The sequence below is a fragment of the Cebus imitator genome, unplaced genomic scaffold (genome assembly GCF_001604975.1).
Source record: "Cebus imitator isolate Cc_AM_T3 unplaced genomic scaffold, Cebus_imitator-1.0 Scaffold642, whole genome shotgun sequence".
NCBI lineage: Eukaryota > Metazoa > Chordata > Mammalia > Primates > Cebidae > Cebus > Cebus imitator.
Genome location: NW_016107957.1, coordinates 746,571 through 760,778, shown reverse-complemented (window position 1 = coordinate 760,778; position 14,208 = coordinate 746,571). Strand labels below are relative to the sequence as shown.

The following is a 14,208-nucleotide window of genomic DNA, read 5'->3' as shown; positions in this document are numbered from 1 at the left end:
AAAAAAAAAACAATAAACAAATGAAACCAAAGATATCAAGCGAGAGTAAATATCACAGGTTTATCATAAAAAATAAGCAAAGTATCCTATTCATTGTGAGTTAAATCCTAAAAACAGGTTACTATTGGTCGCAGCACACTACCCCTGAGAAAGGTTTTTCATATAATGAGGAGTGATGAAGACTATCAAACCTCTACACGCACAAAAATGTTAACATATAAAGAGAAAACAGAGTGTGTACATTAAATGGGAAAGGAAAGATATTTAGGAGAAGGAAAGTCTTGCAAATCAAAAAACCTTGAAAAAAGTTTTGGACAAAAAGAGAGGTGATGGAAAAAATAAAAATAAACATCAAATAGAAAAAGCAAACTGGAAATGGCTTTGTCGATAGTTTGGACACTAGAGCAGAGGAGCGCCCCTGTGATGTGAGGGGAAACTGACTCACTCCAAAGTTCCGTAACAAACACAATCCATCTATTCATCAAGAGAGAGAGAAAGGAAGGAAAATGGTGTATTTAGTAAAAATTAGCCAACACTGTCAGACATTAAAAGTTCTTTTCTATTGTATGTCCTATAACAACCTTGTTGCTCCCATGATTATTTTGAAATCAAAACATACTTTTTACAGGGAGAGTAGTTGACTTTCTTCCCTTGAGAAAGATTAGGCTTTATCCTTCCAGTTTCTATTTTGCCACAAGTATTTATCAGGTAGTTAATTTGTATTGGGCACTGTGAAAGGCCCAAGGGCAGAAAGATAGATATGCACAATCTATGGAAGGAAGACAGAATTAAAGTAGTCGTGAGATCTATAATAAAGCTATGGGGGGAAAAGGCCATAGAAGGAACTAAAAAAATAGAAATTAACATTCACCAGGAAATAGAAGAGGAAGGAAAGACGTCACAAAGGGGGTGACATTTTGGCTGCTTCGTAGAATTTCATCTGGGGAGAAAAGGCCAAGAGAGAAATAACGCGAATAAAGGTAAGATGACTAGGAACTGTCAGGACGCTTTAAGGAATACATATAGCACAGAATAATGACAGACCGGGCTGAGGGCTGAAGTGAGAGACGGGATAGTGGCAGCAGATTGTGACAATCCCTAGATGCCATTCTTGAGAAATTAGACTTCGTTTGCTATCGGTAGTACGTTCCCATTGAGAAGGGTTCGTAGAAGCTAGATGCTTCTAGCTCAGAAGCAGTTGTTAAATCTGTGTGACATACACAGTGGCAATGTTACTCTTTATTTACACAGAAACGGAGCTATTTTTCTACGTATTTTAGATGCAGAAACGTACACAGTGGGAATGTGTACGTCATACAGATTTAACAGATGTTTCTGAGCTAGAATGCAAACCCCATGCAAGGATCTTTGTTTCCTATTGTTTTGTATGTTTATGTTTTTGTTTTCTCTCCTTTTTAACTAAAGCATCCCCAAATTAACGTCAGTCACATAAGTACATAGTAGTTGCTCGATAAATATTTATGGACTGAATTTTGAGGTGAGTTAAAAGACATAGTAAGACCTGATTTTAGAGAACAAAATATAATGAGAGAATGGATTTGCATTCTTGTGAGTTTCTCTCTTTTTTATTCTTCTAAAAAAAGACCTAAGTTAAGAGAAGAAAACCCAATGTGTAAGTAATTACTTAAGAGTTGTGATGTTAAAATTAATGAATTCATAAGGTCATCGTAACAATGTTCACAAAAGATTTATAAAAACAAGGGAAAGCTACGTTTCTGTATAAATAAAGAGAAACTAATATTAAACACTATTACTGGGTGTGTGTGTGTTGAGTGTGTGTGTGTCCGTCCATTTGAAGGGAAAGTGGGTGATGATACATAATTTTAAAAAAACTTACATTTTTCTGTGATTGCTGTTCTCACATCTGAACTGGAAGCTTTATTTTTCAAATTCTGTGCCAATGTAAAAACACAATCGAGCTGAGGATGGCGCTGTTCTAAGTCAGCCTTTGTAATCTGTTAAGTAGAAATGATTATTATGATAAGTTAATAAGCCATATGAGAAGAATACTAAGCAAAACAGATGTGTTGACATCGAAGTTGTTTTCCTCTTCTATGGCATACTGAGGCATCAGCAACGTGGCAGAAAATGAGTACCTGATTTAAAGTTAAAGATTCTGGGTTCAAATCTCAGTTCTTCCATTTAGCACCTGAGTCACCAGGCAAGGGGCTTTACCTCTCTGTGTTTTTGTTTTCACAAAAAATAAATAATACTGCCAGCTCAGTTACATCCAGTCTGAGGACATTAAATAAAGAAAATCCCTTCAAAAGCTAAAACAAATGCCCTGAAAACATTAGCAGTTATTGCTGCCACTGACGCGTGGCATATCTGTTCTGTGTCAGATATGAAACTAATGTCACAGGGTTGGGGGTGACATAGAAATGTGCTAAGAGGAATAACTATAAATTAAATCCTCTTAGACATGAAAAATTCCTGCTGTAGATGGTTTGTGTCTCTCAGTGCTGATAAATATGGGAGAAATGGTAACAACATCAGGAAAATCATGTGTTTTCAGTACAGAACTAATGACAGTCAGAGACTAGAAAACACAATTTACAAAAAATACAGATAGTGGCAAATGATTCTTTCCCAGTCCTTCCTCTTTACAAATTCACTAATTTTGTAGATTTCAGCTACTCCTCTGGTGTCAAATATTACCACTAAATGGATTGCCCACCACTTTCAATCCTAAGTCCCATGGCACATAGTAATGAATGCTGATCAATTCCTTCTAAATGGCATAAAGACTCCTTACCACAACACGTCTGAAACTAAATCACTGAAACCCTCATTCACACTCCATTTCTTCTATTCCTTATTTCCGCTAATTGCAATAGCATCCTCTTAGTCACTTCAGAAAGGGCTCTTTGCCTTGATTTAAGCATTTCTTGCCTCCAATCCATCCTAGTCTCCTACTAAAGTGGAGCATTGTTATCACGAGTTCCTAGCCACAATTTAAAAAAGAAAAAGAAATGGGAAGAAAGAGGCTTACCAACTGCGTACAGACTAAATATTCAGAGGTTTGCACAGCCTGCAGGCTCCTTCACAAAGGGAACTTTAGCTGCCTTTCCTGCCTTACTTCAGGCTGTGAAGTATTTCTTAATTGCACAAATGTTGACCCTAAAGTCCTTCGTGCCTCCTGTACCACATCTTTATTCACTCTGTTCCCTATGCCAGGCATGCCATCGCTTTATCTCAGATGCCAAAACCCACACAGTTTGCTTTCTACCACAGGAGAAGTGATCCCCTTCCTCATCCTGGCTCCCCCAACAGGTGGCTTGTGCCTGTCCTGAGGCTTTCATGAGACTCTGGCCTTGCCACGGTAATTTCTCTACTCACATGCACTCAGTGCCTCTGCCTCAGTTTGGGCTTATTTGTCATGTGGGAATAAAAACCATACCTACCTCACAAGATTATTAAATAACTGAATGAGGTAACGTGTCAAATACTTAGAAAAATGCCCAGTACATATGACGCACTTAGTAAAAGCTAGCGATAGCTGTTATTATTATTTTATTGTAGATGCCCAATTTCTATTAGTATATTCTTGTCAGTATCCCTGTATAACTCACAGTCCAGAACTTAGCACACATTAAATATGGAGAAAGAATTTTACAAATTAATATTAGATGATATAAGTATAATAATAAAACTATAGGAGATACTTCTAAAGTCAGAAATTCATCTCATTATGTAATAGAAGTTGCAAAGGCACTTTAGGAAACTATCCCACATCATATAACAGGCATGAAATGTTAACACCAGCTTATATTTATACTAATGTGCCTAGCTTTATGGTATCGGTTTTAGATTTTTTAAATGCAGTGGGTCCTTTAGTTCAAGTCAGAAAACCTGATCATATCACTGCAGTATAAATGCCAGAAAAGCTCTATGCTTTGTAGTTAGCCCTAGATGGCTGTTTGACAAATACAGAATTTCTTAAACCTCATTCTCTCGTAGTTTTAGGATAAACAAAAGGGATTCAAACAGATCTGGTTTGTCTCTGGGTTGTGGCATTTCCATGACAAGCCTTTACACTATTCACCTACTTTCATTCGGGAAACGGTCTTATTGATCTCTTCTACATCCCCGACAGTGACAATGTTGGACTTCAGCATCTGGTCGATTAATACCAGCCAGTCGGCTAGTTCTGTTATAGTTTTATCAAGATCAGCAGGAAGTGAAATTTCCGAAGTACGAGGAGACTGAACAGGAGTATCTGATGTAGATGATACTAGCACCACCTTTTGGACACTAGGATGAGCTGAAATAAAAAACGCAGCAAAAGAGAAATCAATCAATAGGATATTTTGATTATGATGGTGTCATGGTGAAAGACATATATGTAGTTAAATAAAATTTAGTTGAAGTAAAAAAAATCTGAGAGGTTATTTTTGCACACTGAAATGGCTATGATATTACCTGTGATATCCATATGTGGTTGGTAGCTATCAAGCCAACAGAACAGTTTCACCACATTCTAGAACATAATCAACACTGATACTGAGAAAAACTAAAAGTACAAACATGGGAGAATTAGAAGTATTATTTCATTTTGGCAAGATGATTTTAATTATAAAGCTAACTTATTCCTAATTTTTTATTCATTTTTCATTTAACTTTATAATGTCAGCATATTTTATTCTTAATAAACACATTGTGAATACCTATGTAATAACCTATCCCTATATCCACTAACTTTCATTTAACCCTTCGATACTTAGATTGCGGCTAAAATTTTATTTTAATTTTAAAAAACTTGCAAGGAATATCTTTTAGAGTAGAGTATTTCGCATATTTATGATCACTATCTTTTTTTTTTTTTTTTTTTTTTTTTTTACTATTTTTTTTTTTTTTTTTTTTTTTTTTTTTTTTTTGAGACGGAGTTTCGCTCTTGTTACCCTTGCTGGAGTCAGTGGTGCGATCTCGGCTCACTGCAACCTCCGCCTCCTGGGTTCAAGCAATTCTCCTGCCTCAGCCTCCCGAATAGCTGGGACTACAGGTGCACGCCACCACACCCAGCTAATTTTTTGTATTTTTAGTAGAGACGGGGTTTCACCATGTTGGCCAGGGTGGTCTCGATTTCTTGACCTTGTGATCCGCTCGCCTCAGCCTCCCAAAGTGCTGGGATTACAGGCTTGAGCCACCGCACCTGGCCTATGATCACTATCTTAGCATAGATTTCCCAAGTAGAATTACTGAGTCAGAAAATACAAAAAAGTATGTATTTAATATTCATTGCCAAACTGATTGGTTTTGATACAAAAGTAGTTGAATTAGTAATTAAAGCCATCTGAAACTTACTTTAGATATGACATATTAGATAAGGCCTAAATAATTTACTAAAACATATAGCCAATCTGTAAGTTCAGCACAATCCTAATAAAAATCCCAACAGGTTTGAGTGTAACTAAACAAAAATCATTGATTCAAATTTCTGGTTACAAAATTAATGTAGAAAAGGACAAAAAACAGTCAAATTTTTATTTTTGGTAGAGAAATATGCCCTCCCAAATGTTACATTATATTATCTAGCTAATAGTAATGAACTGAGTATATTATGGACTGAAACATTTAAACGGACCAACGGAAGAGAAGAGTCACAGTGTGTAAGTGGCAGAGAAATCTGACCTTGGCAGAGACTGAATTACAGATCAATGAGGAAGAATTTACTGTTCAATAAAGTGTTGACCCATGACTGCGGCAAAGAAATGATGGGACTGATTTTAACCTCACATGTACCATAGGAAAATTAATTCTTGGTGGATTAAGGACCTAAATATGAAAACCAAAATTGTCAGTTAAAAATATGGAATATTTGTATGACTTCAGAGGACTGAAGTAGCTCTAACAGAAAACACAAAATAAGGAAGCTATTAATAAACCATTAATGGTTAAGAATTCCAAAGGGAGCACCATAAGTCAAGATTTTCAAAGCCTTTGAAACATTAAAGGGGATAGCATTTGCAATCCACATTCCAGACAAAGAACTGATAGCCAAAATACTTTTTCCTGAAACTTAAAAAATCATCTAAAAACAATCGACAAAAGAGGAAATAAGAAAGGCAATAAACATAAAAACGTGAAATAAATGTCTGACCTCCTCAATTACTGGGGTAATACAAATTAAAATGACACACCCAATATCCACAGGACCACCATCAGCAAAGTGACATCTGAGAAGCTCTAGGTTCCTAGAGACCTTTACAAAGGTCGAGATGACTACATTATTATCATCACCATATTATTTGCCTTTTTAGGCTCATTCTCTCCCAAGTGTACAGGGATTTTTATCTAAGGCTACATAACATGTGATATCACAAAAGATCAAATGCAGACACAGATATAAGAATACAGATGGGTTCAAAAAATATATAACAGCAACGTTACCAAGTTTTTGTTTGTTTTAGAAAACAGAGTTGGTTTTTTGTTTGTTTGGATTTTTTTCTTTGAGACGGGCTCACTCTGTCGCCCAGACTGGGATACAGAGGCACAAACACAGCTTACTGCAGTCTCAACCTCCTGGGTTCAAGTGACTCTCCCACCCCTGCCTCTTGAGAAGTTGGAACTATAGGACTGCATCACCAAGAATGGCTTTTTATTTTTTTTATTTTTTTAGGTATGGGGACTCTCTATGTTACCCAGGCTGGTCTCAAACTCCCGGGCTCAACTGATCCTCCTGCCTCAGCCTCCCAAACTGCTAGGATTATAGACATGATCTACTGTTCCCAGCAGCTTATGCTAATATGTTACAAAAATATGCTATTTTTGTTAACATATAATGGCCTTATTGTTATTTTTAAACAACTTAATAAATGAATTAATGGAAATGTTTTTCTAGTGAGGTAAATATTGATAGATATCACTCATAAAAACGAAAACTCCTGGAGGGTCCTCAATAATTTTTACAAGTGTAAAGGGGTCCTGAGAACAAAATGTTGAGGTGCTGGTAATGCTGTAGAACAATGAGAACCCACCACACACAGCCAGTGTCAGTGTAAACTGGGCCAAGTAATCTAGACAGCACCCTCGCGGCAGCTAATGAAATAGAAGGCACCCATATGCTATAACCCAGTGATTTCCTCACTACACACCCTGCAGAATACCTCACACATCCTTCTGCCCAATCTCCACTTCTTTCATAGTTTTAAAAAAAAAATTCATTGTTTGAATTCATGAAATATCTACTAAGAACCTATTATGCGTAAGGTACTATTCTAGACACTGCAGGCATGGGAGTGTACAAGATAAAGTTCAGGCTGGACTGCAATGGCATGATCTCGGCTCACTGCAACCTCTGCCTCCCGGGTTCATGCAATTCTCCTGACTCAGTCTCCCAGTAGGTGGGATTATAGGCACCTGCCACCACCCCTGGCTAATTTTTGTATTTTTAATAGAAACAGTTTCATCATTGCCAGGCTGGCCTTGAACTCCTGACCTCAGGTGATTCACCCGCCTCAGTCTCCCAAAGTGCTGGGATTACAAGCATGAGTCACTGTGCCTGGCAGGAGCTTGCATTCCATAGGGAAAATGGATATATATTACCAAGTAATATCAATGCAAGAAGACAAAGAGACAGGATGTATCTGAGATATTGTGGGCAAGAAAGGGCTTGCCAAGAAGGGGATATTTGAAAAAACATGTAAATATCCAAGAGAAGAATATTTGGGGAAGACAAGAAGAAAGAACATCAAGCACAAAGACCAGAAATGAATATGTTCTCGGCATGTTTGAAACAGCAAGAAGACCAGTATATTTGAAACAGAAGGAACAAAGGGAAAAGTAGTAGAAATGTGATTAGAGAGATAGGCAGATATGCATGGTGTTCTGGACCAAGGCCAGACTTTGGAACTCATTTACGTGGCTGGAAGTGATTAAAAGATTGTGATCACAGAAGCAACACAATCAAAATTACATTTAGAAAGCATTACTCTATCTGCTATCAGAGGAATAGGTCATGGAGAAACAGTGAGGTGAGAATAGAATCAGGATTATGATTTAGGAGTACATTCCAATAATCTAGATAGAAAGATGAGGGTGTTCAAGACCAGGAAAGTAGGTGGAATGGAGCATGGAAACAACACTACTTGCTGAAGGATTGAATATTAATTCCAGAGAAGAGCTGAGGTTGACTCCAAGTTTATGGGCCTACGGAGTGGGTGAATCATCTACAGTTAAAAAAAAATGTGTACAGTTATGGGACTGGTAAGCATACACAGAGGAGAGAATTCAGAGGACTGTAGTATATCCAATATAATGTAATATTATACATCAGTTTAAATATTATATTTAAACTGATACATCAGTTTAAATAGAGTTACTTGCATCAAAAGGTATGGCAATAAGGATGATCCAGTATAGTATTAGAGAAAGAGGATACATAAGCAGTCCAGAGAAGATAGGAACCTATGCATAAGGGGAGGAACTGGTCTTAGAAAAAGAGATAACCCTTTCTCTGGACAGGAAGGAAGTATATAGAGTATATGGGTACAGCTGCAGGTAGCTTGATGGATTCTCTAGTGGGAAAACCAAAAAGATTTTGTCTAGGGAATTAAAAATTATTTTCTTTTAAAAATGAGATGAGGTCATTAGTTGAGAGATGAGTGCCAAGCAGTACTCAGAAGAAAGCACTCTCTTAGTGCTGGACTGTCTCTTAGTGCTGAATGCTTATTTGAGATGGCTAGTCATAGCTCTGAAATCAGTACAGTCAGCAAGATGTTGGCAAGGAAGAACCTCAAAAACATTATGCTAAGTGAAAGAAGCATTGTATGATTCCATTTTTATGAAATATCCAGAATAGATAAATCCTTGGAGACAGAATGCAGATTGGTGGTTGCCAGGGGCTGGACGTAGGAGGCAATGGGAAAAAACTGCTTAATGAGTAAGAGGTTTTACTTTGGAGTGATAGAAATATTTTGGAACTCGATAGAAATAGTGGTTGTACAACATTGTGAATGCATTAAATGTCACTAAATTGTTCACTTTAAAATGGTTAATTTTATTTTCTAAATATAATGTTAAAAAGAAGTAACTGAATTAAAACATTGCGTAGGAGGAGAGAGACATACTAAGATTAGCTTCAGGTCTCAGGTCTGTCCCAAGGACGAGTATCTTGTTAAAAATGAGCCATCCACCTAATGGAAGGTATAGTTTTGCTGGTAGCTTTTTACACTTCTAAATATGTATTTAAATTTTCCCTGCTCCTTTATGATAATGAGGTTCTAAAAAGTAAGATAACCCATGACAATTTCATAAAATGCATCAAATCCTTTCCCTATAATTACAGAGTTGAGCATGTATTTGCAAAGCAGTGGTACCCAAATGTCAATTCAAGTGTTCTGCATGTTAATCAAGAAACCTGATCAGGCCCCAGGATTTTTTTGGTGCAAAATTCCAGAAATACAAGTAATAAAGAGCACAAACTTGGTCCTCAATAAGCTTGCAATCTCAAAAAATCTAAGAAAAAAAAATCTTGTCTCTCATCACTTTCTCCAAAACTTGAGGGGAAGGAGGAGGAGAAGGCAAAGAAAAAGAAGAGGAAGAAGAGAAATAAAAGGGCCCCTCCACCGCCCCCAAAATAGGAGAAGTGGAAGAGGCAGAGGTGGAGGAGGAGGGGAAGAGGTAGAAAGTGGAAGGTGGACATGGAAGTCAAGGAGGAGGAGGGGGAGGAGCGAGAAGAAAAAAATAGGGAGGAGCAATCAAAAGAATCAGCAGAAGCAGCTGGCAGGGAGTGAGTGGACAGTTAGAGTTAGTCACATTTGGGGTTTTGCAGGTGACTCAACAGAAGAAGAGCAGGGCATGATGGTTCAGAAAACCTGCAAGGCAGTGGGGACAGTGGCCATGGGGCAGTAGTCTGTGATCTAATCTGGATAAAGAGAGAAGGAAATACATGGTGAGAAAACATTCTTCTTTCTCCACATCCAAGTGAGCAGGATTTGTCTCCTAGGATGGAGAATGCTTTTAAATCCTCATCTCCCACCTGGTTCCAAGGACATCTAAGCCTTTTGCTCTCAGTTACAATCAGGGTCTAAATTACGTATGCTAATCCAGCTCATGTCAACACAGGCAGTTATAGCTGATTTCCTGAAAAGCTGCATGGACCCAGAAAACTAGTCCCCAGTTTCTGCACCTAGCCTCTCATCTTCCCTTCAGCAGGACCTGTGGATGCCCAGGCGCCAGTGGAGTCCAGAAAAGGCCAGCCTTATCTACCGTGGGAACAAATGCCTTGCCCACACTGGGCAGGCAAATATGTCTTGGGTTTAAAGAAGATCCTCTTTTCAAATAATTGAAAGTAGATTAAATAAAGAAAATGGCACAATGTTTCTAAATAAGTCTTTCTAATTCATAGATGATGCTCACATCACAAAATTTTACTTTACTGATTGTTTAAAAACTTTGTTAAAGACAAACTGTATCTTACCAGCAATCCTTGTCTGTGAAACAGAACTGGGCTCCTGGATGTGTTCCTTCAGAGTGGTAGGCACTTCTCTGCAAATCTACCGCATCAAGACAAACAGAAAGAGAAGAATACTATATAAATAAAGATGACTACAGTTCAAAACAGGAGATGTTATTCTGAATGGCAGCTCTGCCACTTCTCTTCCCCTAGCCACCTAAACTTCTGCCTCCACCTTCACTTTCCACTGCAATCTTGTTTAAGCCCCTAACTCCACTGACATTGCCATCAAGAACACCAATCAGTCCTTAGCTGTCCTGACCCCTGTGTACCAGTTAATGTTGTTCACTCCCCCTCCCTTGAAGCCTGTTACTACCCTGCAATTCTGGCTTTCCTCCTGCCTCTCTGGCTCCTCTGAGTTTCCTTCACCAGCTCTTTTTTCCGCTGTCCATCAATAAAATACCAGTATCTACAGGGTAGATGTGTTGGTCGTCTTACCCTTCTTTAGCTCCCTCCCTGAGTCCTGCTTTGCAATGGTTTCAGGAATCAAATGGAGTTTTGAGGGGCTAAAGACTCCCCAAAACATATCTTCAGTCCAGCCTTCTCTGGGAACTAGATATTTAGACAAGCCCAAATCTAAACTCCTTACCCCTGTCTTCCCTGACACCCATTTCATAAACTCTTTTAAAGATTCTAACTAATCTTTCTAGATCAATTCTTAGGATCACTCCATCCATCTCTGTAGAAAGGCTATAGCAGTATTTCAAAAATATAACTTTCCTCTGCTTAAAATCCAACAATAGCTTCTCACTACCTTCAAAGTGGTAGATTGCTTGCAAAATGAAGCTCAAATTCCTTGTGATGCACAGTGAGTCCTCCAGGATCTCATCCTTGAGAACACCCCTCGGCCTTACATTCTATATTGAGCTACTTCCTGGACCTATATACACTGTGCTCACTCTCTGTCTCTTCTACACACTTTCATTTACCACTTCTCTCTACACTGCCCTTTCCCTCATTCTTCACCTAACTAATACTTATTCATCCTTCACAAATTAACTGAGATGTGATCTTCTCAACAAAACTTTCCACAGTTATCCCTCAAAGCCAGGCAGGGGTTCCACATTTATGTGCCCACGACTAACTGGATGTTATAACTGCATGTCCACTGGACCCATCCATGATAAGCTCTTTGAGTTAGAAGAAGTGCCACACTTTTTAGTGCATTCCTATCTCTTAAAATGATACCTGGCAGAAGGTGAGAATCCAATAAAAACCTATTAAATGAATGAATGGATGGACGAATGGATGAAATACCACGTTAGAGTTTCCTAAAGGATTGTTGAGATTTTCTACACAATGAGAGTTTGTCTTAGACATTCATAACTCACCAAAGTGAATTATATTAAAATCTACATGAAATCCTGCAATAACAGAAGCTTTAGCTTTGTCTGATGTAGTGCACCCAAATTAACCACTGTGCCCTTTTCTGCAGAATTCCCGCTGATACACTTTGTGTTAAATAAATATGTGTGCTCTGACTGAATATGGACATTTCTAGCAAGTGACACAGGGGCTAATATGTCTGTAAAGGAGTGTAGGGGAGATGGAGCAGCAGACATTGTAGGATGGATCATAGGATGCCAGGCCATGAGAAGCCTTTTAAGCCCTAAAATCATTTTGGCTTTGACCCTGAGCAAGATAGAAAGCCATTGGTAGACTTTGCTCAGAGAAGTCACTGGATATGAATTATGTTGTAACCAACCATATTGGCTGCTTTGTCTAGAACAGAATAACAAAGGGCAAAGGAAGTAGCAGGGGAGACCAGTGGGGCAGCCTTTGTCGTCATCAAGACAAGAGATGACAGCAGGCTTGAAGCAAGTTAGTGGCAACGGGGGTCGTGAGAAGCAGTCAAATGTATGATATTTTTTGACCCAATAAGAGTTGGAAGAATTGCAGAGAAAATACCTATGTACCATCTCACATCGACAACGGTCATACTTTTGCTACATCTGCCTTATCATATGTAGCCATCTGGCTATCCAATAAACCATCCATCCAGTAGATACGTATTTTGAAGGAAAATATAATAATGGTGACTGAGGTATAGTTTTGGTTTGGGGGTTTTGTTTGTTTCTTTTTGTGATAGAATTCATATACCACAGGATTAACTCCAATGTTTCTGATGTAAGTAATAATAAGGATGAAACTTCCATTGACTAAGGTGGGAGATGTATATTAAGGCACAGAGGAGAGAGGGATATCAAGAGATTGACTGTGTATGTTAGTTTGAGGTGCCTATTAGACATCTAAGGAGAGCTGCTGAGCAGGTAGTTGCATGTACAAGTCTAGGGTATGGAGAAACGTCCAGACCGGAGATACACACGTGTGAATCACTGTGACACAACAGGCAGTGATTCCCACTCAGAAAGGCCAGATCAATAAAGCACCTGCATTATCAGCTAGAGGAAAATGGCTACCATTTAAAGAGGATGAGAGAGAAAATGACTGATACGGAGCCCCTCCAAACCAAGGGCAGAGACATATCCACTCAATGTATGTACCAGGTCAAACAAAAAGATGACTTTATCTACTTTTATCTGTTTCAATGGCAAAAAAAGTAATGGTATGAGGAAAAGATAGCTTAGTTTTATTTGTAGTCACATGCCGTTACATTTTACTGGAACCTAGTAAATATATACTTAATGAATAAAATCCTTGAAAATAAACACACGTGTGAAAAGTCATCTGCATGATATTTTTTTTTTTTTTTTTTTTTTTTTTTTGAGACAGAATCTCCCTGTCTCACCTAGGCTAGAGTGCAGTAGCATGATTACAGCTCAGTGCAACCTTTACCTCCCAGGTTTAGGCAATTCTCGTGCCTCAGCCTCCCAAGTAGCTGCGATTACAGGGCTGTGCCACCATGCCTGGCAAATTTTTGTATTTTTAGTAGAGATGGTGTTTCACTGTGTTGACCAGGCTAGTCCCAAATTCCTGGACACATGTGATTCCCCCATCTCAGCCTCCCAAAGTGCTGGGATTCCAGGTGTGATCCAATGCACCCAGCTCAGAATGCTATTTTAAGGTCTTCATTTTCAGAATACAATCACTGGAATTTTATTACCTAATTCCAACATATGTTCACTATCTAATGTAGTATATAATGTATAAATCCCCTAAGCCAAAGCGTTTCATATAAAATAAAAACTATTCTTCCAGAATATATGCCTGTGTCTATGACAGATAAAAAGTATAAACATTAGTAAGCATTAGTAAAATTCACCCACATTTGGATATACTTGAAAGTAAAACAGTTAGATGATGCCACATCTCTGACACCAAAATCAATCAATATGAGAAACGTGTGATAGTAACTTTATACACACCTTATTCCATGTCATATTTACAGTCCTTAAGCTTTCTGAAATTTTATCTCTTTCAGGTAAACTCAGACTTTTATCTGAAAGCATCTCTAATTCAGTTCTATTAAGCCATTTGAGTTTTTCAGCTTGCATTTCCATTTCTTGAGTTAAGTCCTGAAGAAGTTAAAAGACAGGTGTGGTTAGCAGGCAGTCAGATAAGGGAAAGTTCAAGAACTGTATTAGAAAGCTTTTTGGCAAGTATTACTATAAATGTAGATTTCTAATTTATTAAGTGAAAAATAAACTTGTAAGAAGCTTAAGACCATCCTAACAAATTATAACTAACAGGAGAATGAGCACCTATCTGCTGTGTGCATTTCTGCACCCCTGTGCACAAACTCACTCTCTGGTACTCACTGCCTCTTAACC

The 14,208-nt window shown here is 38.2% G+C and overlaps 1 protein-coding gene across 8 annotated transcripts in view; it reads right to left on the bottom strand.

The window, feature by feature from the left end:
- Positions 1–14,208, bottom strand: part of LOC108295491 (utrophin) — a 308,974-nt gene that overhangs the window by 33,722 nt on the left and 261,044 nt on the right. For all 8 annotated transcript variants that reach the window (XM_017517718.2, XM_017517721.2, XM_017517722.2 and 5 more), the window contains 4 exons: positions 13,804–13,953; positions 10,442–10,517; positions 4,071–4,285; positions 1,859–1,976 (listed from right to left, as the gene is read on the bottom strand). In XM_017517718.2, coding sequence (XP_017373207.1) covers positions 1,859–1,976; positions 4,071–4,285; positions 10,442–10,517; positions 13,804–13,953 — 559 coding nt within the window. The remainder of the gene's footprint in view (positions 1–1,858; positions 1,977–4,070; positions 4,286–10,441; positions 10,518–13,803; positions 13,954–14,208) is intronic.